Source organism: Triturus cristatus, chromosome 5_1 (genome assembly GCF_964204655.1).
Source record: "Triturus cristatus chromosome 5_1, aTriCri1.1, whole genome shotgun sequence".
Classification (NCBI taxonomy): Eukaryota; Metazoa; Chordata; class Amphibia; order Caudata; family Salamandridae; genus Triturus; species Triturus cristatus.
In genome coordinates, this window is record NC_140587.1 from 564,453,717 (window position 1) to 564,479,097 (window position 25,381).

At 44.6% G+C, this 25,381-nt stretch overlaps 1 protein-coding gene across 8 annotated transcripts in view; it reads left to right on the forward strand.

Moving 5' to 3' along the window:
• NCOA2 (nuclear receptor coactivator 2) overlaps nucleotides 1-25,381 on the forward strand; it is a 1,201,189-nt gene that overhangs the window by 738,996 nt on the left and 436,812 nt on the right. For all 8 annotated transcript variants that reach the window (XM_085605462.1, XM_085605466.1, XM_085605468.1 and 5 more), the window contains 3 exons: nucleotides 18,739-18,924; nucleotides 20,330-20,428; nucleotides 20,520-20,660. In XM_085605462.1, the coding sequence (XP_085461588.1) occupies nucleotides 18,739-18,924; nucleotides 20,330-20,428; nucleotides 20,520-20,660 (426 nt within the window). The remainder of the gene's footprint in view (nucleotides 1-18,738; nucleotides 18,925-20,329; nucleotides 20,429-20,519; nucleotides 20,661-25,381) is intronic.

Sequence of the window (25,381 nt, forward strand, 5' to 3'; positions counted from 1 at the left end):
TTCCTAACTTAATTACACCATAATCAAAGTAATTTTAACTTGTACTCTTTAATAAAACTTTCGACCAAATATTACTCACAAAGGGGGAACTTCTCGATCCCAATTTAAATATTCAGTACGCCCAACATGGCCAAATCCGAAATAAACATACGGCGCCTAAATGTTAAATAATAAACGTAACAAAGAACATGCCATTATGCTGTTGAACACCCAGTAACCATTTTTAACCAAATTATACTTTGGCACTGAAGATTGGGCCACACCTCTCCTCATCCACATGAGAGGTGGGGTTGGCAGAGGTGGGCACACCTTCTGGGCTTTCCTAATTTTTCCTGCGGAAAAGGAGGTGAGACAGGTAGGGGGCCTGATCCTGATAGCAGGAGATGCTGGAGGGACGCATTAAAAAGGCAGCAAAGCATTTGAAGCTCCCCTGCCCCAGATGGCTCTTCTTGACCTGGGGAGGTGTGAACACCCCTGCCCAGGAAAGGCTTTGTTTCTGGGCCCAGGGAGCAAAGGCTCCCACCCCAGGGGTCCTGAAACTTGTCTTGTGGTGGCAGGCTGGTGTCTACCATTTAGGAAACTCACCAGAGGCTGGTCGTTTTTCGGTAGTGTCTCTGACATGCCCTCGAAGTGCATTGTATAATAAATCCCACACTGGCATCAGTGTGGGTTTATTATGCTGAGACATTTGCTACCAAACTTCCCAGAATTCAGTAAAGCCTTTATGGTGCTGTGGAGGGGAGTTCGTAATGACAGACTCCCAGACCATATACTCTTTATGGCTTTACGGCACTTACAATGTCTAAGAAAGGACTCACACTGTAGGAGTACAGTGCTCCTGCAACTGTACCCTCACCAGTGGTATAGTGCACCCAACTAGAGGCAAGACTAGCTCTCCCCCCTCACAATTGGGCCTTAATACCTAGGAGATTCTACATCTCTTGCTTATCTCTCTCCCACTCTGTTGTCCTCCTTGTAGCGAGTGGGGACATATTGCACCCCTCCACTGGAACTGTGTCCCCCTTTTTGATTAACATTTTATGCTAGGAGCACGGGCACTGGACCATAACTGGCTCCTGGTCCCCCCTCTTTGTATCGAAACATTTGTAGCACGGCGGCTCAGCCAAGGGACCTCATCTCTATCTTTCTGTTTGACCTCTTTTTTCTATTACACGAGACATGACCACGTCTACGATGGGTGAGAACCTAGGACACGGCTTCGGCGACGACATTGTGGCCGAGATCCTTAGAACCCCCTCACTGCTAGACAGTGAGGGTAAGATGGCAAGCACAAGTCTACAAGGCGACTGGAACTCTCTAGCCTCTCTAAAAAGAACTGCAGGTCAAGATTGCACTACATTGGTCTGTCATGACTGAGTACTTGAGAGCCAACGCTGCGCCCTATGGCCTAATAACACAGACAGCACCTAGGATCTTTTTAGAGGATCTGGTTTTCAGAAAGGAATGGAACCAAATCGCGTGGAAATGCACCCGTGACTGGCTCATCCTGATTATCGGCACAGCAAAATGTCTCTCGGATGCATTGATTAGCAAAATCAACATTGCAGAGAATAGCCTCAAGACAGGTATCAGCATCACTGCCTTTAAAACTCGGCTGGCCGAGATTAATGCGGAGATGTCAGAACATCGGGACTACCTTCTGCAGCAGAAGATCTCCGAACCGCAGAAGGACATTAAAAAATTGGATAGGGAGAAGATGTACCCTTACACAAAGGAGGACTTTCGAGCGTCCGATACTGATATCTCATCTGAAGAGGACTCATCGACTTCAGCTAACTCGGGGCGTTCCACATACAGCAACTCAAGCAATAGCAGCTGGGGAAGAAACCCGAACAAGCAAGCACTATTCCCACCTCCCCCTATGCCGCCCATGTATGGGTACTCCCATCAAACCCTACCCTCCACAGGAACCCATGTGGTACCCCGCATTTCCTGGTCCACAGCAGGGATTTCAGCACCCTTTTTTCCAAAAACCGCCTCCTCCTTTTCAGAACAGAGGCAGGGGACGAAGCAGAGGAAAAAGAAGAGGGCAAAAACAGGTACAATGGCAGGACACAGAGCCACAACAGAGAACGAAGAGGAGCATGACGCACCCAAGACCCTGATTGTGAATCTATCGAAGAGACAACTCAGCACTGATGAAGCCTCCATCCTGGAGATGGGCCTAGGTTTTGTTCCCACACCAAAAGAGGACAATTTCATCATGAATGAAGAACTTCACCAATTGTTCCGCAAGATAAGACTGTGGTCTTTCTTCAGCAATAATCCTACACCAGAGCGCCAAGCACAGGTTTGAGACCGCCCTCCAAATTTACACCATCGGCAGGGATGGTTCCCAGCGGGGTGCTGACCTTCGAAAAAGCTGTACTGAAGGAGGCCAATTACCTGAGAAGTAAACCTACGTATGACAATATGCCAAAGAAACTACGCCACGCGGCTAACTCACTGAAAAATGATGAAGCCATCATCATTAAACCCGTGGACAAAGGTGGTGCCACCGTTATCCTCAACATTGAGGATTATGAAATGGAGTGCTCCCGGCAACTGAACAGTACCAAGTACTACCACAGATTGGAGACTGACCCTACAGACCGACTACTCTCACAGATACGGATCATAGTGAATGAGGCAGCAACAAAGGGATGGATTTCACCCTAGGAGGCGGCATTTCTGGTGAATGAGAACCCCAAGATGCCGTATTTGTATCTCCTGCCCAAAATTCACAAAGGCATAATTCCCCCACCAGGCCGCCCGAATGTGTCCGGCATAGGCTCCTTACTTGAACCACTCCAATTCAGTGACTACTTCTTGCGCCCCTTGGTCCAAGCAACACCGGTGTACCTGAAGGACACACGTGATGTCCTTAACTTGATACAGGACATCAACAATGACAACACTGAGGCTATCAACCTTCTCCTCTCTTTGGACATAGAGGCATTGTATACGGACATTCTTCAGGATGCCACCATTGAGGTGGTGGTGAAACAGTTACACGATGCGGACCTCCCTACCAACACGCCGGTTGAGTTTATCATTGACATCACCATCGCACTCAAAAACAGATTTTTTTTATGTACAAAACTGTCATCTACCACCAGGTACAGGGTACCAGCATGGGCAGCACCTTTGCGCCGAGCCTGGCGGGTCTGTACATGGCATGTTTTGAGGCCACCAACATCTTCACAGACAGCAATCCGTACAAAGACAACCTGATTACCTGGAAGAGATATCGATGATAACCTGATTCTATGGAGAGGTGATGTGGAGACAAACATTAAGTTCCACAAATGGATTAATGACCTCAACCCCCATCTTCGCTTTACCAAGACAGCCAGCGAGAAGGCAATTCCATTCCTGGACCTATTGATTACCCTGGAGGATGGACACCTCCACACGGCGACCTACAGGAAGGAGACATATCATAACAGCCTCCTCAGCTTTAAAAGTCACCATCCGAAGGCCCTGAGAGAGAACCTCCCGTATGGTCAGTTTCTGAGGATACAACAAAACTGTAGTAGTATCAAGGAGTATGACGCTCAAGCAGACTTTCTCGCCAGGAGTCTACATGACCGGGTTACCCACATGAGGTCATCCGTAATGCCAGGAACAACAACCGGCAGGCGTTACTGGAGACGAGAGAGAGAGAGAAGCAAGTGAAGTGATCACGTGTTACGACCTTTACTCCAATGTCTAATAAAATTAAGAACATCTTTAAAAAAAACTGGAACATCCAGAATACCGGTTCCCTTAATCTGGACCAACCACGGTTTATGTTCAAACGAACCAGGAATTTGCAGGATCAGCTGGTCAATACAAGACCACTCACGAGGAGCAAACCTCAGGACCAGACCCTATGGAACCTTTCACCGGTGTCGGGCCAATTCCCTTGGGGTACATGCAGCGCATGTCATTCCACCCATCACATGAAAACCCTTAACCTTGACAACTTCATATGAGAACAGTATAGACACACCAATGGTAATACTAAGAACTGTGTCTACCTGGTAACCTGCCCATGCACACTGAGGTACGTGGGGATGACGACCTGACCAATAAAAACAAGGATAAGTGAACACAAGAGCACGATCAGATGTGGCTGGACGGCTACCAAAATGACGAACCATTACATCGAGAAGGGCCACACCTGTGATGAAATACAGTGGACAATATTGGAGGCTAACCAAAAATGGAGCAGCTTTTCTCTACTACGTCGCGAACAACGATGGGTACACTGTGTCCGCACACACGAACGAGGCCTCATAGATGAGATTCCCTGGGTGGAACTTTGAATCACCCACTATGCAAGGCAAAGTGTACCTTACCATAGCCAATGGGGGGCAGGCCCCCTTTCATAAGGATGGACAACAACACTAGACCTCCGCACCAGAAACATTATCAACACTGGTTATGTGGGGACACTTGCTTGTGACCTCCCAGACATAGGAGTAGGGACAGTACACCAGCCAGGGCTATCTACTGTGTCTCCCCTTTTTCACTCGTCCATCCTATTATAGGCGGGCCGGCCGTGCTTAAGTGTACTTACAACATCCCCATGTGCCACTTGGTGATCACCACCGTACCCCACGGCAATGGGGCTTTAGTTGTATTCCATTTGAACTACAGATACTATCTCCAACCACATATCCGATCGTACTATACTGAAATCAGGCCTCAATCATGCCCACAAATAGAGATCGCTATTTGCAGCCTTCTGTAGAAGGAAAACACTGGGTTATACACTCTCGGGCCGGATGCCGGGCGTCCGTTCTCACCATGACGACCGGCATCTACACTGCACGGTACGCACAGGCGCACAATAGTAGTGTATTTCCGGAACACATGCGCATTCCCACCACGCCCTTCAAAATGACGCAGCTGTGTAGCACAGGATTGAACCTCCCGGAAGAGGGCACCTGCCCAGCAATAATTGCTATTGCTATATCAAGTCGTCCCCGCGGAAGTTACCGATTGCAGGCAGACGTATGGACGGGGTACGTGCTACAGAGCCGGCACCCGAGCAGTATTGTAAATAGACACGCTGTGATGGGACCATTTAAACCGGACTAGTACGTTCTCACCTTAGCACTGTACTATTGGGCAATGTGATTTAACGTTTATGTCCAATGTCATGTTTTCTCTCTTTAACCAGGTAAGGTGCGGGCGTCCTACATCCCTAGCCTATGGAGCATTTCTCCGTTTAAATATAGGTAAGCGCCCCTATATATTGCTATGACCGCACAGAAGCTATGAGTTTGCAACAACGATTGTTATAAAATTTGCGTGGCAGCTAGTTGCGGCGCCCAATACCTCCTACACCTCCAGTAACTTGTCTACATGGCACGGAGGGCTGTGTTTCTTTTCGTGCCCCACCCTGGATAGACTGCATTCAGGGATTGGCCCAAAACGATGAGCCCCTCTCCTTTTCTGGCGTAAACGCCCAGCGCGGTTGACTCCTTTGAGGCTGGCGGTGCCTCACACGCGACAGCCATGCTTTCTGGCGCTGCGTGTGTTCGGTCCGCGTGGCTTCTCTGAGTTGACACTACGCTGGGGGCCAGCTATAAAAAATTACCTTGCTTTACAAACGGCCTTGCTTTCACCCCACTTGTCTCACGCTCTCTCATGTGAATTACACAGCACAGCTGTACTCTGTTGGGACACACTGCGACGTAACAGAGAGAGTTCTGACACCTGTCATCTTGTTTTTTTGTTGTTTTTCTCCTAGGTGGTTTTCAGGAGCTGTCACAACTAGTTAGTTTGTAGCCATACTGTAGGGTGCACAGTTATTTGGCCCGCCCCGACACCTTCAAGGGGTAATTAACCCTTCACTTCCTACGTGCACATCACCTCACTTTGTCCTGGTTTCGGTCCTGAAGAAGCGCCATGGATCCTTGAGACCACATAGGCGCGAAACATGTCGACCTTTTAACATTTCAGTTACCTGCGGCACATGAAGCCTACTGGGGTAACACACAAACTACAGGTGTTTACCCTGTCAAGGATACCACCACATTAATCTTTCGTTTTTGTTACCCCTTAAGCAGTTTTAACTCTAGTTGCACGCAAGACTAGCTCTCCCCCCTCACAAGTGGGCCCTAATACCTAGGAGATTTTACATCTCTCTTTCTTCTCTCTCTCTCCACTCTTGTCCTACTTCTAGCGAGTGGATGACATACCTCTATCAATATCTTTAATCTCCATATACTTACCTCTTATATGCATCTATATACTTTCAATGTACTTATGGATCTATACATTTATCACTTTCTTCTAATTTAGCATTTCCAATGCACTACCCTATTTCTCAGCCTATACATCTCTCAATATATCTTCTACCCCAACTTTCCGACTCATCTCAAACTTCTTTCTACTACTGTTTCCAATGCACTACCCTATCTCTCACCCTATACATCTGTCATTATATCCTCTACACCCACTCTCTCATTTATCCCAAACCCCATACCACTACTATGTTCCCCAAAATAACCCTTTCTTGACTCTCTCCTACTCAACCCCTCATCTGACACCTCTTTTACTATACCGATACCCCAAAACAAACCTTTGTAAACTCTTCCCTCTGAATCTTGCCCTCCAAAAACCCTTTTTACTCATCCAAAAGCCTCCTCCTACTGCTATGACCTAAAAAAAGAAAACCTTCACTCTTCTATCCCTCCACTATCCTTTTCAATCAAAATAACAGACTAACATGTTCACTTCTCGAATTCAATATTCCACTATACTAATTCACCACTATTCCTTTATGGGTACCAGAGTAGCGTGCTACTCGCCAACAAAGCGTTTTAACACCTCATCACGGTTACAAATGCTAAACAAATGCAAACCATTTTCCCTTTTTTACCCCTCCCCAACTCTTCCCAATCCAAATAACTGACTAACATATCCACCACTCAAATTACTTCATATTTCACTATACTAATTTTCAACACTAATCCTTTATGGGTTCCCAAGTAGCCTGCTACTCGCCAGAAAAGCGCTTCAACACCCCATCAGGGGTAACAGGCGCTATGTGAATTCAAACCTTTCTTTCCCTTCTATCCCTCCGCTATCGTTCTCACTACAAATAACTGACTAATATCCACCAATCAAATTATTTTCATATTTCACCATATTAATTCACCACTAATCCTTATGGGTTTCCTGAGTAGCGTGCTACTCACCAAACACAAAAAAGTGCTTCAACACTCCATCAGGGGTAAGAAGCGCTATATAAATACAAACCTTTTTTTCTCTTCTATCCTTCTGCTATCTAGCCGAATACAAATAACTGACTAACATATCCACCACTTAAAATTTACTTGCATGTTTCACTATACTAATTCAACACTAATCCTCTATAGGGTACGGAGTAGCGTGCTACTCGACGAAAAGTGCCGAAAAATGCCTCGTCAGGGGTAGTAAGCGCTATACAAATGCAATTACAATATAATTACAATACAATACAACTAGAGGGGTATCTTACCTATACCATAGGCAGTGGGTTTGTGCCATGTCGATTCTTCACTTTTCTCTGCACCAAAACACGCAGCCTGAAATGTCTGTGTGTGTGTGTGTTAAGGTACAGGACCTCTAAGGGTGGCAAAATATGTGCTGCAGCCCTTAGAGGCCTTCTCTGGTCACAGTGACCTTGGTACCCATGGTACCTTTTACAAGGGATTTACATCTGGCCAGAGAGGTGCCAATTGGGGGTACTAGTGTACATTTTTGGGGGAAAGTACACAGACCCTGGTAACCTGATTGGCAGGGACCCAGGGCACATCAAGTCAAAGTGCATAAAAAATCTGGCAAAAAGTGTGTGTGTGTTGGGGGGAGGGGGGGGTGGGCGTTACTGCAACAGAAACCCACTTTCCAACACTGGTCGGAGAGGGCGTGGCTTGGCAGTTGGTGTTGGACTGTTCGTACTGGAGCAGGACCAAAGCTGATTTGTATATAGGTGAGCCTAATTTGAGGTAGCATGGTGGGCAGAAGATCCGATGGGTTGGAATACTACCCTGAACAATTGCCAGTGTTTAGCCAAATTGCAAGCATTCTGCCCATCACCTTTTGTGTGTTCGATCTTCATTGTTTGTCATAGGCCGTACATTTTCCTGCCATGCGCGGAGTCTAAAAAGTTATAAATGCTTTTATCTTTCATTTTTTTAAACCCCGCTTTTTGGAAGAGAAAAATATTTTAAACCCATGTTTGAAATCATATATTGGTTAAGTTGTGACCATTTACTTTAAAAAGTAGCCAATTTTAATAGTAACAAACTCATTAGAAAAAAGATAGTTACTAGAAAACACTTTTAAAACCTCTTTGTAAGGTAAGAGTGAGAGAAAATAGGAACAATGCAGCCTAATAAGCTAAAGTCTAAAAGGCTGTAAAAACTGGTGCTTCTCCTTTAAGGAATAGCATGCTACCTATATCTCTTCATAATTTAACATGTATTTGAAAATTGTGTTCTCACCCTCAGTTGTCTTGGCGATGCAGTAACAGTGTACTTGGCAATGAGCCAGTTTTTAGGTCTCGCCTAAGCAACACGCAAGCGCAGCATTGGAGTGACCTCTTGGAATCACTCCGGACTTTTTGGGGAAACTAGTGCATGTTCTGCACGGTTTCCAGTCAGCACTCGTGCATGTACGGCTTTTACCTTGCGGCAGTGAGCAGCGGCGCCATCTGTTTGCAATTATCGCGCTCTGGAAACAGATAGCGCCACTGCTCGCTCCCGCAAGGTAAATGCTGTACAACGTACCCCGAAAGTCCAGAGTGCACGCTGCCTAAATTGTTTGTGCCATGCTTTCAACTCTCGATGTATACATATTTGCGTTTACATACGTGTGTCTGGACTTTTCTGTCATGTGCGTATGTAGGGTGTGCGCCCATGTCTGTGCATGAGTATTTACTTGTGTTCCATTTTCGTTTGCGTATATTTTGCGTTCATTTCCGCTTGCCCAGTGTTGCATGTGCCATTTTTATGCGTGCTTATTTTTTTAACATGCTGCCAATTTCATATAGAACTATAGATTTCTTCAATACATAGCAGTCCTTCGGAAGCCATATTTATTAATTTATTTGGGCGTTTTATATAGCGCTAGCCAGACCCAAAGGTATCGGCGCGCTTTACAACATAAGTAGTCGTGAAATCAATCCAAGAAAAACAGTATTATAGTATTATACATATTGAGTCATGGCGAATCAAAAGTCTGAGAGTATAATATCACATTGCTAGCAGGAATTCGCCGTGTATAGGAATAGTATACAAATTGACTTTTGTGAGGACCCTTTCCGGGAGGCGGGACCCAGGGACCATTCTGAAGGTGGGTGAGGTACAAGGCTTAATGTTCAGGTGGCTGAGTGCTGCAGTGTGCAGGAGTTTGCGTTTGTGCAGCAGCTATCCATTCGCAAGGGATCGGTTGAGGAAGTGGTCTTTGAGTTGCCTTTTGAAGTTTACAAAGGAGGGGGTGGTCCTGATATGGACTGGGATGGAGTTCCATATTTTGGGTGTATTTCCAGCGAAGGATCGTGATGCAGTGTTTTGTTTGCGAGTTCTCAGAGGGATGGGGAGTAGAATGTTGCTGCTCCTGAGGCTCCCTGCCTGGCCTGCTTATTTGAGTTTTGCGGCCAGGTAGGCGGGTTTCCCGGTGTGCAGAGCTTTGTGCGTGAGACAGGCAGTTCTGAAGTTAGCACGCATTTCTATTGGGAGCCATTTTAGTTCTCTGAGTGCAGGCGAGATGTGTTCAAATTTCTTTACTCCGGTGACTATTCTGGCTGCTGCATTCAGAATTGCTCTGAGGGGAGCCAGGTGGTATTTTACTGTTCTTGTGAGGGTTGCATTCCCATAGTCCATTCTGGACAGCACTAGGGCTTGAGTAGCTTCTTCAAGGTCATTTGGAGGGATGAAGGGGATGTATTTTGTTGAACAGTTTAAGGATGAGGAAGGCGCTCTTGGCAGAGTTTTTGATTGTTTGGCCATGTCTAATTTTGGGTCCAGTGTGATTCGCAGTCATTTCACTGAGTTGGCCAGGGTGAGATTGAATTTAAGAGCATCAATGGCTTTCAGCCATTCTGTGACTTGGGGATTTTGCTCCTTATTTGAAATGAGAAGGGTTTCTGTTTTGTCTTGGTTGAGTTTCAAGTGATTAAGTGATAGCCAGTGTTGGACTTCTCTTAGAGTGTCGTCTAGTCTTTGGATGTCGTCCATGGAGGAGGTTTTGAGATAGATCTGAGTGTCGTCTGCATAGAGGTGAAAGGGGATGTTGGATTTTTTTAGTATGGCGGTGAGGGGTTCCATGTAAATGTTGGAGTTGCGGGGAGAGAACTGATCCTTGGGGTTAACCCCTGCTGACGGGGCGTACGTCAGACAAGAAGTTGTTGTTTTTTTATTTTTTGGGTGCGCTTCTGTAGAAAATAGGGGAGCCGCTGTAAGACCACCTCGTCCGCTCTCACCCTCTCTTGTAGTACCTTAATGAGTAATTTGTGGTTAACCGTGTCGAAGGCTGTCAATAGGTCTAAGAGTATGAGTAGACAGCATTGGTCATTGTCTAGAGAGTTGTGGATATCATCAATAACATTCAGGATCACTGTCTCTGTGCTGCAGCCTTTTCTGAAACCCGATTGGTGAGGGTCTAGGAGTTTGTTGCAGTCCATGTGTTGGGTGAGCTGGAGGAGAGCACACCTTTCCAGGATTTTAGCTAGGAGAGGAAGATTGGAGACGGGTCTGAAGTTGTTCAGATCATTTGCGTCAGAGCCCGGTTTCTTTAATAGAGGTGTGACTTGTCTGATTTGAGACAGTCACGCATGAATCCAGTTCTCAGGGATCTTGGTCCAGATCGGTGCAAGGCTGAGATTGATCTTTTTGGCCAGTTGGGATGGAATGGGGTCCAAGACGTGAGTTGAGGGAGTGGACCTAGCATTTATTCCCGCTTGCCCTGTGTTGCATGTGCCGTTTTTATGCGTGCGTATTTTTTTAACATGCTGCCAATCTTGTACATATATCACTAAGATTTCTTCAATACATAGCAGTCTTTCAGAAGCCATGTGGAACATCTTCAGAGAATCCTGAATTTTCAGAAGGCAGACCTTCGAAAGCTGCACTCTTACGCTTCCAAAGTCCATGACCGAGGAGCTCAGCCAATCCAGATATTTGTTTTGCATTATAGGAACTGTAGTTCCTTACACCATTGTAAAATCATCAGAAACGGAAGTGGCAGAAACTAAAGAAAAAACATGGACTGGCTGAGCTGCTGCGCATGGACCTGGGTAAATTAAGAGCTCTTTTGCGTGCTGGGATTTTAAGCCTATGTTTATCATATTAAAATAATGCCAGGAAACTGTTAAGACACAGCTGTGTCCACGGAGATTGCAATTTGCAAGGCCCAAACGTGTGTAGCTCATCTAGTTGAGATTTATTTGTTTTGCATTGTAAGACTTGTAGTCTTTATTTATCATATTATTATTTTAGACTACAAGTCCCAAAATGCACAGAAAATAAAATCTGTTACTTAGTTTGAGGACCCATGAAATTTGACTTCTTTGCTTCTGTGGTCGGTAAGAAGAGGCAGATTTAACATTCTCTTTTGTAAGTGGTTCATCTGTGGGGACGAATCTGTGTATCTGTATGAAAAAAAAGGTAGTTCAAGTGCACCATGAGCCGCCTCCTCCCTCCTGACAATGCCCTCATTTGACTCTTCCCTGCCCTGCAGTGAGTGCTACCCTGACGTCTGACAGATTGTGCACCTCTCGGCACATCAGTCAATGGGGGCCCTCTCATCTAACAGATTTTATAGAGCACACGCCCCTCATGTAGTGAATGTCTTGTCGCAAAGTTCACACTTCACCCCATGATACAATTCACTTTACCCCCTGTTGAAGTAAACTATTCTCAAGGCTCCACCATAAAGTCCTCCCCAATTTCTTATCATACCATTTCCTTCGCACCTTGTTACCTCTGCACAATTTACGTTCTCTTTATTTTTCAAGCTTCCTTGTCGTTCCTGAATTCTTTCTTTATCTCTATAGGGTCCGGAATAGCATGCTACTCGCCGAAAAGTGCCAAAAAATGCCTCGTCAGGGGTAGTAAGCGCTATACAAATGCAATAACAATATAATTACAATACAACTAGAGGGGTATCTTACCTATACCATAGGCAGTGGGTTTGTGCCATGTCGATTCTTCACTTTTCTCTGCACCAAAACACGTAGCCTGAAATGTCTGTGTGTGTGTTAAGGTACAGGACCTCTAAGGGTGGCAAAATATGTGCTGCAGCCCTTAGAGGCCTTCTCTGGTCACAGTGACCTTGGTACCCATGGTACCTTTTATAATGGATTTACATCTGGCCAGAGAGGTGCCAATTGGGGGTACTAGTGTACATTTTTGGGGGAAAGTACACAGACCCTGGTAACCTGATTGGCAGGGACCCAGGGCACATCAAGTCAAAGTGCATAAAAAATCTGGCAAAAAGTGTGTGTGTGTTGGGGGGAGGGGGGGCGTTACTGCAACAGAATCCCACTTTCCAACACTGGTCGGAGAGGGCGTGGCTTGGCAGTTGGTGTTGGACTGTTCGTACTGGAGCAGGACCAAAGCTGATTTGTATATAGGTGAGCCTAATTTGAGGTAGCATGGTGGGCAGAAGATCCGATGGGTTGGAATACTACCCTGAACAATTGCCAGTGTTTAGCCAAATTGCAAGCATTCTGCCCATCACCTTTTGTGTGTTCGATCTTCATTGTTTGTCATAGGCCGTACATTTTCCTGCCATGCGCGGAGTCTAAAAAGTTATAAATGCTTTTATCTTTCATTTTTTTAAACCCCGCTTTTTGGAAGAGAAAAATATTTGAAACCCATGTTTGAAATCATATATTGGTTAAGTTGTGACCATTTACTTTAAAAAGTAGCCTATTTTAATAGTAACAAACTCATTAGAAAAAAGATAGTTACTAGAAAACACTTTTAAAACCTCTTTGTAAGGTAAGAGTGAGAGAAAATAGGAACAATGCAGCCTAATAAGCTAAAGTCTAAAAGGCTGTAAAAACTGGTGCTTCTCCTTTAAGGAATAGCATGCTACCTATATCTCTTCATAATTTAACATGTATTTGAAAATTGTGTTCTCACCCTCAGTTGTCTTGGCGATGCAGTAACAGTGTACGTGGCAATGAGCCAGTTTTTAGGTCTCGCCTAAGCAACACGCAAGCGCAGCATTGGAGTGACCTCTTGGAATCACTCCGGACTTTTTGGGGAAACTAGTGCATGTTCTGCACGGTTTCCAGTCAGCACTCGTGCATGTACGGCTTTTACCTTGCGGCAGTGAGCAGCAGCGCCATCTGTTTGCAATTATCGCGCTCTGGAAACAGATGGCGCCGCTGCTCGCTCCCGCAAGGTAAATGCTGTACAACGTACCCCGAAAGTCCAGAGTGCACGCTGCCTAAATTGTTCGTGCCATGCTTTCAACTCTCGATGTATACATATTTGCGTTTACATACGTGTGTCTGGACTTTTCTGTCATGTGCGTATGTAGGGTGTGCGCCCATGTCTGTGCATGAGTATTTACTTGTGTTCCGTTTTCGTTTGCGTATATTTTGCGTCCATTTCCGCTTGCCCAGTGTTGCATGTGCCGGTTTTATGCGTGCTTATTTTTTAACATGCTGCCAATTTCATATAGAACTATAGATTCCTTCAATACATAGCAGTCCTTCGGAAGCCATATTTATTTATTTATTTAGGCGTTTTATATAGCGCTGGCCAGACCCGAAGGTATCGGCGCGCTTTACAACATAAGTAGTGGTGAAATCAATCAAAGAAAAACAGTATTATAGTATTATACATATTGAGTCATGGCGAATCAAAAGTCTGAGAGTATAATATCACATTGCTAGCAGGAATTCGCCGTGTATAGGAATAGTATACAAATTGACTTGTGTGAGGACCCTTTCCGGGAGGCGGGACCCAGGGACCATTCTGAAGGTGGGTGAGGTACAAGGCTTAATGTTCAGGTGGCTGAGTGCTGCAGTGTGCAGGAGTTTGCGTTTGTGCAGCAGCTATCCATTCGCAAGGGATCGGTTGAGGAAGAGGTCTTTGAGTTGCCTTTTGAAGTTTACAAAGGAGGGGGTGGTCCTGATATGGACTGGGATGGAGTTCCATATTTTGGGTGTATTTCAGCGAAGGATCGTGATGCAGTGTTTTGTTTGCGAGTTCTCAGAGGGATGGGGAGTAGAGTGTTGCTGATCCTGAGGCTCCATGCCTGGCCTGCTTTTTTGAGTTTTGCGGCCAGGTAGGCAGGTTTCCCGGTGTGCAGAGCTTTGTGCGTGAGACAGGCAGTTCTGAAGTTAGCACGCATTTCTATTGGGAGCCATTTTAGTTCTCTGAGTGCAGGCGAGATGTGTTCAAATTTCTTTACTCCGGTGACTATTCTGGCTGCTGCATTCAGAATTGCTCTGAGGGGAGCCAGGTGGTATTTTACTGTTCTTGTGAGGGTTGCATTCCCATAGTCCATTCTGGACAGCACTAGGGCTTGAGTAGCTTCTTCAAGGTCATTTGGAGGGATGAAGGGGATGTATTTTGTTGAACAGTTTAAGGATGAGGAAGGCGCTCTTGGCAGAGTTTTTGATTGTTTGGCCATGTCTAATTTTGGGTCCAGTGTGATTCGCAGTCATTTCACTGAGTTGGCCAGGGTGAGATTGAATTTAAGAGCATCAATGGCTTTCAGTCATTCTGTGACTTGGGGATTCTGCTCCTTATTTGAAATGAGAAGGGTTTCTGTTTTGTCTTGGTTGAGTTTCAAGTGATTAAGTGATAGCCAGTGTTGGACTTCTCTTAGAGTGTCGTCTAGTCTTTGGATGTCGTCCATGGAGGAGGTTTTGAGATAGATCTGGGTGTCGTCTGCATAGAGGTGAAAGGGGATGTTGGATTTTTTCAGTATGGCTGTGAGGGGTTCCATGTAAATGTTGGAGTTGCAGGGAGAGAACTGATCCTTGGGGTTCACCCCTGCTGACTGGGCGTACGTCAGACAAGAAGTTGTTATTTTTTATTTTTTGGGTGCGCTTCTGTAGAAAATAGGTGAGCCGCTGTAAGACCACCTCGTCCGCTCTCACCCTCTCTTGTAGTACCTTAATGAGTAATTTGTGGTTAACCGTGTCGAAGGCTGTCGATAGGTCTAAGAGTATGAGTAGACAGCATTGGTCATTGTCTAGAGAGTTGTGGATATCATCAATGACATTCAGGATCACTGTCTCTGTGCTGCAGCCTTTTCTGAAACCCGATTGGTGAGGGTCTAGGAGTTTGTTGCAGTCCATGTGTTGGGTGAGCTGGAGGAGAGCACACCTTTCCAGGATTTTAGCTAGGAGAGGAAGATTGGAGATGGGTCTGAAGTTGTTCAGATCATTTGCGTCAGAGCCCGGTTTCTTTAATAGAGGTGTGACTTGTCTGATTTGAGACAGTCACGCATGAATCCAGTTCTCAGGGATCTTGGTCCAGATCGGTGCAAGGCTGAGATTGATCTTTTTGGCCAGTTGGGACGGAATGGGGTCCAAGACGTGAGTTGAGGGAGTGGACCTAGCAATTATTCCCGCTTGCCCTGTGTTGCATGTGCCGTTTTTATGCGTGCGTATTTTTTTAACATGCTGCCAATTTTGTACATATATCACTAAGATTTCTTCAATACATAGCAGTCTTTCAGAAGCCATGTGGAACATCTTCAGAGAATCCTGAATTTTCAGAAGGCAGACCTTCGAAAGCTGCACTTACGCTTCCAAAGTCCATGACCGAGGAGCTCAGCCAATCCAGATATTTGTTTTGCATTATGGGAACTGTAGTTCCTTACACCATTGTAAAATCATCAGAAACGGAAGTGGCAGAAACTAAAGAAAAAACATGGACTGGCTGAGCTGCTGCGCATGGACCTGGGTAAATTAAGAGCTCTTTTGCGTGCTGGGATTTTAAGCCTATGTTTATCATATTAAAATAATGCCAGGAAACTGTTAAGACACAGCTGTGTCCACGGAGATTGCAATTTGCAAGGCCCAAACGTGTGTAGCTCATCTAGTTGAGATTTATTTGTTTTGCATTGTAAGACTTGTAGTCTTCATTTATCATATTATTATTTTAGACTACAAGTCCCAAAATGCACAGAAAATAAAATCTGTTACTTAGTTTGAGGACCCATGAAATTTGACTTCTTTGCTTCTGTGGTCGGTAAGAAGAGGCAGATTTAACATTCTCTTTTGTAAGTGGTTCATCTGTGGGGACGAATCTGTGTATCTGTATGAAAAAAAAGGTAGTTCAAGTGCACCATGTGCCGCCTCCTCCCTCCTGACAATGCCCTCATTTGACTCTTCCCTGCCCTGCAGTGAGTGCTACCCTGACGTCTGACAGATTGTGCACCTCTCGGCACATCAGTCAATGGGGGCCCTCTCATCTAACAGATTTTATAGAGCACACGCCCCTCATGTAGTGAATGTCTTGTCGCAAAGTTCACACTTCACCCCATGATACAATTCACTTTACCCCCTGTTGAAGTAAACTATTCTCAAGGCTCCACCATAAAGTCCTCCCCAATTTCTTATCATACCATTTCCTTCGCACCTTGTTACCTCTGCACAATTTACGTTCTCTTTATTTTTCAAGCTTCCTTGTCGTTCCTGAATTCTTTATTTATCTTCCCACGTTATTTCCCCCCCCCCCGCATATTTTACTGCTTTGCCATTGTTTCATAGGGCATCCAGACCGTGTTATACCAGCTGGGCATTATTCGTGCTGGCTATGGGAAGGGCACAGGTTTCCATGTTGACCGCAAAGCAGTGCAGTTTTACAGTAGGGCACAGGTTGTTGAATATCACAGTGGATGCATCCTGCATTTGTACTATGGCAAGGTGTTAACAGGCCACAACGTGCGTGGGTGGAATCTGCCCACCAGTGGCGTAGCTAGCCCTCTGGCTGCCCGTGGCAGTTCCTGCGTTTGCCACCCCGCAGCAGCTGCATTGAAGAGCGTGCTGCCCAGGGCGGACCGCACCCTCCGCCCTCCTTTGCTATGCCACTGCCTACCCACTGTGCTCTGTTTAAACACTTTTTTAGTACTGCTCACAGTGTTCAGTCTCACAGAAGTGCCCAGGTTGCCATCTGTTGTGAGTGCCACCATCAGCCTCTGTGGTAGACAAAGATGACCCTTTACCTTTAAACTCCCCCATGTTGCACAGATCACGTCTTGACTTTCAGGGTACTCTCTATGCCCCATTTTTGTACTGTGTTGTGCTGTTTGCTTTGTTCTGGTGTTACTGTGCACACATTGTTAACAGGGTCTTACAGTTGCTGTCCCCTACCTTGGAGTGCACCCTCTTCTCACACTTCTCTACAACATAACTTAAAGACACAAGCAAAGCCAATTGCTCTGGCTAAACACTTATAAGGTCCCTAAGGCGAGACCTATTGGTTATGCCAATGCTTGTTTATTTTTGTTACCAAGATAAAGCATTATGGTGAAAATGGAAAGCCATTTCCTTTGCCTTCCTACGAAAAGGAGGGAGGGTTGCTTACGGCAATTTATGATTTCCCCAGAGAAAACTAGAATTGCAAGTAACTATTCTTTCTTTTCCAATGGATCATCATCTTTCGTCATAAGCACTGAATAAAATAGAGAGCTCATCCCACTACAAGGCGGAGAATTACTGAGTTATCCAAAAAGATTCCACAGAGAGACGTGACTCAATGGAATCAGAGCTGTTGTCATCTTTGTCAGGACAATGATGTCTTGTGAAAGTATGCATCCACCCCCAGGTGTCCACCTTGCATATACTTTAATGGAAATATTTCTCAGTAATCTTGCAGCAGCGCTTCCCTCATTTTGATACAACCATATTCTGTTTTAAGGGAGAGATATGTCTCCTTATAGGAGGATAAACATTCTTAATTCCCTTAATAAATTATGATTTTATCTGAAAATTGGGTACCTCGCAGCTGCTCATAAGGACACACCCCACCTTCTTGTCTGCACCTAATTATTTTTTGTTTTACATCTTTTAAATATTATTTTTGTAAAGCTGCACACTGCCACCAGTCGGTAAGCTTTTTTTGTTTTACATGGCATTGCATTTACCATTTTAAAATAGCAGTTTACCATCTTACAACATTAATTAAACTTTAAAATAAGTTTTAAAGTAGCTGCTTTTGTGACACAGTGCATGCATCGGCAGCCATCTTGCAATGCTTTTTTTAATTAAGGAAAACATTCCAAGATGGCTGTCCATGTGAGAGCAAGATGGCCATCATTTTAGATGGGTTTTTTTTTCTCAATAAAAACCCAGCATTGGGCGTACCCAATAGCTCAGCAAGCATCTTTTAAAAAAAAAAAAAAAAGAGACCTGTTGACTTTGCCAATGCTTGTTGTTACTTGTAGTGTTGGCGTACTAAAAGGAATTGCTCAGTTCCATATGCTGGAATGCTAAGAAACACAGGATTAGAAGAGCTACTTTAACTTGATGCTGGACAACTTAGAATCTTGGTGAGACATGTGGGATTTCCATGCATTAATCAGGTGCATTGAGCGCCTGAGGCTTAAAAGCAATACTTCCACTATTTCATAATAATCCGGGATACCCACTCAAGTTAGTTCTCCTCGATAATATATATGTTTTTACAGCTTCTTGCAAAATTAAGCACAGTTTTTGTCTAGTCACAGCTAATGTTTTGTGCTGATGCATTCATAACTTAAATCTTTTCTATTTATGCTGCTCAGTGAATGGCGGACCCTGGGTCAATGAGCCTCCTCGGCGGAACAGTCATACTTTTAACTGTCGCATGCTGGTGAAGCCGTTCTCGGAGTCTGAAGAAGGTCATGACAACCAGGAAACACATCAGAAGTATGAAACTATGCAATGCTTTGCTGTTTCTCAACCGAAGTCCATCAAGGAGGAAGGCGAAGGTAAGCTTCATACGAGTCAATTTTGTGTGCATCTCCCATCAAATTGTACCCCTCCTTACTAGATCCCTGCTTTGGTATTACCGCAGGAGGGTGATCTCAAAGTAGACATTCATCCACTGTACCACCAGGTAGTTTTGAAGTGATCCCTCTACCATGACCAGTTACTTCCCCCTGCCACCTACGCTGGGTTCCACCAATCTTTCTACCCCCATGCAAAGTGAACCTACCTTTGCAGAACACAAACTTGGAAGGAAGTAGAATTGGTTACAGTTGCTTGCTTTTTGAGCGTGTATCTAAAGGACTCCTTGTTCGTGTTCTGAAGTGCAGATATAAGGAGCTGCGCCGTAGCTTCCCCTCTCCATAGAGAATCACTGGCGAGAAAGACATGAAGAAACCTGTGAATTTGGGAGGGGCAGATAGAGACTGATTGCCAGAGGAGACATGCCAGAGCGCCATTATCCCAGCTGCAGGCCCGACATTTTTCTGAGGTATGCAGAGATAGTTATATGTCTTGGCATAAAATAGTTCGGACGATTACTAACTACTACAATAACCATGAGGCTGACAGTATTTTCATTGGTATACTTAAGGGTTACACTAATCAAATCAGGTAAGTAGGGATATGTGATATAAATGCTTTGGGTTTTGTCATGGTTTTATATTATATTATGAATGCTGATTTAGAGACCGCGGTCTGTTCTAATTTTGTTCGAAGGGGATGCAACACATTATCGCTAAGGGCTGAGGAAGATCCAACATGATGTGAACTACACCCACACTACCCTCACCAAAAATGAGAGGTTTATCACAAGGTCAACATTGCGACTTGAGAATTCAATTCTACGTTTTGGGTGCAGGAATGTGTAGAGATCCATATGCTTAACTGGCACTTAAAAACACTTAGACTTAATTTGTTTTTATATTGAAATAATGTTCATGTTATTTTATTGCAGTGGAAAGATTTAGTTAACCCACCTTGTTAATGATAGGAATGTGTGCATTTCTGCAACGAATATGCATTACTTATAGTGCCTCACATAAGAAAAAAACCTTCTCTTGTCATTGTAAGCAGCTGACTGATGACTTTGTAGTAATGTAATGTTGTCACTCCGGAAATTAATTACATACATGCATCTGTGCAGCAGAAGCCTCTGAATTCCTGCCATCTCAGGATAACAACTGATCACTCCTCAGAACATGAACCCAAAGCTTAGTCACCCCTTCCCCCAAATCACTTGTAAAGAATATCAAAATATTTTACCATGGTACAGATCTATATCAAAATGCTTATTATACCGGTCACCCACTCTTGAATACAAAGAGAAAGCACACCATGCCAGGACTACTTGTGAGTCTCAGTTTTACAGAATACTTGTGAACTGTTGAGCATTGTAAATTGTTTCAGATTTGCAGTCCTGCTTGATTTGTGTGGCCAGACGAGTTCCAATGAAGGAGAGACCTTTACCGTCTACTGAGAACTTTACCACACGCCAGGATCTGCAAGGTAGGTTGGAATACAATACACTGCAATAATAGACATAGCCTAAGAAAACAAGAGATGACCCGTCTTAAACTACCTGCATTTGATAACCTAGGTAAAATCACTTCTCTGGACACGAGTTCCATGAGGGCATCAATGAAACCCCGCTGGGAGGATTTGGTTCGAAGGTGCATTCAAAGATTCCATGCACAACATGAAGGGGAGTTATCATTCGCCAAGAGACATCATCAAGAAGGTAAGTTGTTCACTTGTGGGAAAGATGTTCATCTTGTTGCATAAACTGTTTATTGCGAGTACTTCTTTCCTTGTAACTCAAAGGAGGTATTTGTAGAGGGATGTAAGAAACAAGAGCAAGCATGGACATAGCCAAAGTCGTGTTTGCTTTTGTATCATGTAACTTTTCTTCAGCCTTGAGTAAGTACTATATTCTTCAGCAGAGTAAGTACTATATTTATGAGAAACAGCAGTGCATGCTTTTTCTTCAGGTACAGCAAGGGAAGCAGCCTTGCAAGCTTCTCTTTCTCCCTTGTCCCACAATAATGGCTAACATGTAATATATAGTAAAAAATATGGGGCGCATGAAAGCTCAGAGGACCTTTGGGGAATGAGAAGCAGGTTCTACAGGTGTGGGCGTATATGTGTTGAGCGCACAGACTTTGGATGGAGGTAAGGAAAGGAGATGTCTGGACATAGATCAATGAGTATGGGTGTAATAGCCAGACATGAAAGCCAAAGAGGACATGTAAGCGCAGGGAGCTATAGGAGATGGAGGTGCAGGAGATGGTAGGGTGGGAGGTAGCTATAGAGGGGATATAGGTTGTTCTAGTTAGTGAGAGGTGCGTGTAAGCATTTGGAAAGCACAAGAAAGCAAGAGGGATAGAGGCAAGTACGACGGGTGGCTCAAGGCCTCCAGCTTGTTCACAGCTTCCTGCAGAAGGAGCCATTAACCCATTCTGCTATCTAACCAGCTGTATCCGTCAGCTATGTGTGCCCACTGGTGGGACAGCATAGAGTGTAGGGGAGTTAAGGCACCCACTGCAGAGATCTTTTTATTAAAGTCAGAACATAGGTACAACACTGGCTGAATTAGAATGTTAGTAAAATAGATGATACCTATTGAATTTTCAAGGTAGTTTGTCTTACATTTATGTATCCTATAATGAGATATTCAAATCCCTTAGAACATGTAGTTGGGCAGTTCAGTATTGCCACCCTCTCCTCCTGTATCTCATCAGTGGGCCACCATAGATTTTGTTAATGAAAGTCATATTTGTATGCAGAACGATGTGTACCACTGGTTATCGTGGTTTCCTTTTACAAAAGAACTTGAAAGCTGTTGTGCCGCTTGTCTACATTATACTTATTTGCCATAAACAACAAGCCAGTGGTTGAATTTTACCTCACTGAGTTAAAGGATCAACATATCCTGAGGGGATGTGTGGTACATGCAAAAATTTTACTGTATGTACTTGAATCAGTGATTACACAGAACCAACAATTTAGTTTGCTACATCAGCAGTCAGTTACAAGTTTAAAATCCAACAGGCACGTGGTTCCACAATACGGTCAACATGTTTCAACAATCGGCAAAATCAAAAAGATCTAGCACCTTCTTTATCCAGTTACAGATTCAAGCAAGTGGGAGAAGTGGCTTATTCGGTTCTGTCTGCATAGTGAGTGAAAGGATGTAGTTGCTTGCTCGACATGGCGTGTCGGGAATTGTTCTACTTTTTTCCCCAGAGAGAATAAGACAGCTACACAAGGGTAAAATATTGCAGTATATGAGTTGTAAGAAGTTATATTGCAGTTTGCCTGAGGGGCAAACCCTCTGGTCATACGTATCATGCTGTTTCATCAGTATCTTATTATATGAGAATAAAGTGAAAGCAGCAATTGACAATGCTTGTTATGTGGAAAAGTTGATAATGATGCACTCACTTTGTTACTTCAGTATTGAAGAAATACTGTTCAGTCCGGGCGGAATATTCGTTCCGACGCCCTAACTAAACTTCTGGGTGACAATGTACCAAGGTTAGGCTGTGATTCCAACTTGGATGCAGTAAGCTATGACAACTGGATTAGACCCGCTATAGACCAATTGGCTCCTATAAGATCGGTCAACCAATGAAGGCACAAAACTTCCGCCCCCTGGTACACCGCAGAGGTAAAAATTTCAAAATCCAAATGTAGACGCTTAGAATGCATTTGGAGGGTACATTATAGAATAGAGGTTAAAACAACTATAACCAGGCTCTAACAGAATATAAAACTGCTATCATTGGGGCCAAAAAGGAATTTTACACTAGTAAAATAGAGATGGCAAAGAACTCTACCAAAGAGCTCTTTAAGACTGTCTCTGCGCTATCTAAGCTCCGACAGGGAAATCAGTTTACCCCTGATCAAACACTATGTGATAAAATGGCCTCCTTTTTCCAATTGAATATCCAAACCATTTACAGGGAACATGAGGGGACAAGCTCCGCCCCCCTAACTTCATCATTCCATATATTGGAGGAAGAGACGGCAATTACCAATCATTTGATCAGTTTTCCACCAATCACCGTGGATTCTGTAAATAACCTTCTATTGACCATCAAGTCTAGCTCCCCAGATGGTCTGTGCCCCCCAGACATTCTTCACGGTGTCTCAAATCAAATTAGCTTGACCCGCTGTTAAACACTATCATTATGTCTGGGGACTTCCCGTTACTTTGGAAGAAGGTGTGCATGAGACGTATCCTAAAGAAACCCTCCCTCCACTCCAATGACGTCACTAGCTACCGTCCCATCTCTTGCCTGCCTCTGGCGGCTAAGATTTTGGAGAAAGACCTAAACAAAGAATTAAATGATTACTTGGACTTTAACAATCTACTCGATAGCACTCAACATGGCTTCCGGTCCAGCCACTCTACTGAGTCCTCACTAATCATGGCCACGGAGTAACTCCGATGGCAAATCAATAGGGGTGGCAGGGCAGTCCTGGAATCGGGATCAGAAGACCGGATGATTAGCCCAGGTCAACGGAGCGCGAGTACTGACGTCGACGCCCCTGCCCCTAAAAAACAAAAGGCTCCGGTAACACCTTCACCTTCGGGTTTGGGTCGGCACCGAGACACAACTTCAGAAGCCCCGCCTCTGGGCCCGGCTCCGAAGCATCCAAAGCCTTCAGGCAGCTTGGGATTGAGCCAGCCACAACATGGTGCCGAAAAACCATTGTTGGCACCAAAGCATAAACCCAAGGTCCTGTCGACACCAGAATCTTCAGCACCGAAACCCAAGGTAGTGGACTCTTCGGCACCGAAACAAACTCAATCGAAGCTTTCGGATCTGAAAAAACAAACTAAACCTTTAGGGTCGAAAACTCCACCTAGGCAAAAGGAGACAAAAACACCTCCTAAAGCTAAAGAAGACAGGCCAAAACACCACTCTGAGCCAAAGTCCTTGGCGCCGAAAAAAGACAGCAGATCAAAAGAACTTTTCCATCCAGATCCACCGGATCCTAGGCAAAAAACACTCCATATTGACCCCATTACTGGACATATCTCCTCTATACTACCTAAAAAGAGGAAATTGGACACCTCAGAAACACCGGAGATACCCTCCAACAAAACAGACTCATCCACCTCACCTATGAGGCCTTTCTCTCCACTTCCACAGCCTCAACACTATACCTTCTCCAGCACACTCTCCAGTGCATGCTTTTTCACCACAAGAGGAGGATGAAGATGTAGGGGGTGATGATGACATACACTCACCACATAATACAGATACTGATGATGACACCCACAGTATCCCACCTCAGGACATTTGGGACAATTGTGATGTACCAGATGTACCCGAGCCAGGTTCATATCTCTCCAGACCGTCTCCTCCAGATGATAGTATAGGGTTTGCGCAACTAATAAATGGAGCTGCACAATACCATGGGGTCCAACTACATTCAGACCCTCTAGAGGAGCACTTTTTACTTGAGACATTCGCCTCAAAAGACAACAAACACTCTCCCTATGATCAAAGGGATGATTAAACATGACCTTGGCATTTTTAAAGACCCTGTTAAGGCTAGGGTTCTTAATCCTAGAATTGAGAAAAAATACAAGCCAGCTCCAAGTGATTCAGCTTATATTAATGGTAAACTCCTTCTGGATTCTTTGGTAGTAACAAATGCCCACAAATGGGCAAATTCCCAAACTACAGGTGAGGCCCCTCTACCAGACAAAGGATCTATGTTACTGGACGCATCAGGGAAAAGAGTTGTGTCTCAGGCAGCAAACCTTTGGCGCATTGCCAATTCACAAGTCTTACTAGCAAGGTACGACAGGGATCACTATGATGAGCTTGAAAACACCTTCCAGACGAGCATAAGATCAAAGCAAATGATCTTATACAAGAGAGAAAGTTAATTACCAATACCTCAACAAAAAATGTGCTCTGGATTTAGCAGATACAGCATCCCGCACAATAAATACAAGTCTGTTATTACGTAGACATGCGTGACAAGAGGTGCAGTCTACCATCCTTAGTCAACCCTTAGATGAGAAACACTTGTTTGGGCCCACTGTGGACACATCTTTAGAAAAGATGAAAAAGGACACAGATAGCCAAATCCATGGGGGCTCTACAAGCAACAACTGGTAGAGGTCCTTTTTGTCGCTACTTTTATAGGGGCGCCTCCAAAACCATTGGCACAGACACTACCTCTCCCACTTATAAAAGCCCCACCCAGACCTCTCCTAACAGAGATTACTTTAGAGGGAGTTACAGAGCCAACAACAACAGAGGGAGAGGGCGTGGTTCTAATACCCGCAACTCCTCCTCCACATAACAGTGACTTCCCCCTGACCATTCCACTCCAGTCGGGGGAAGACCACCACAGTTCCTACCTGTGTGGAATTCCATCACCACAGACAGGTGGGTAAGACAAATTATCCAGTTTGGTTACTGCCTGGAACTTATT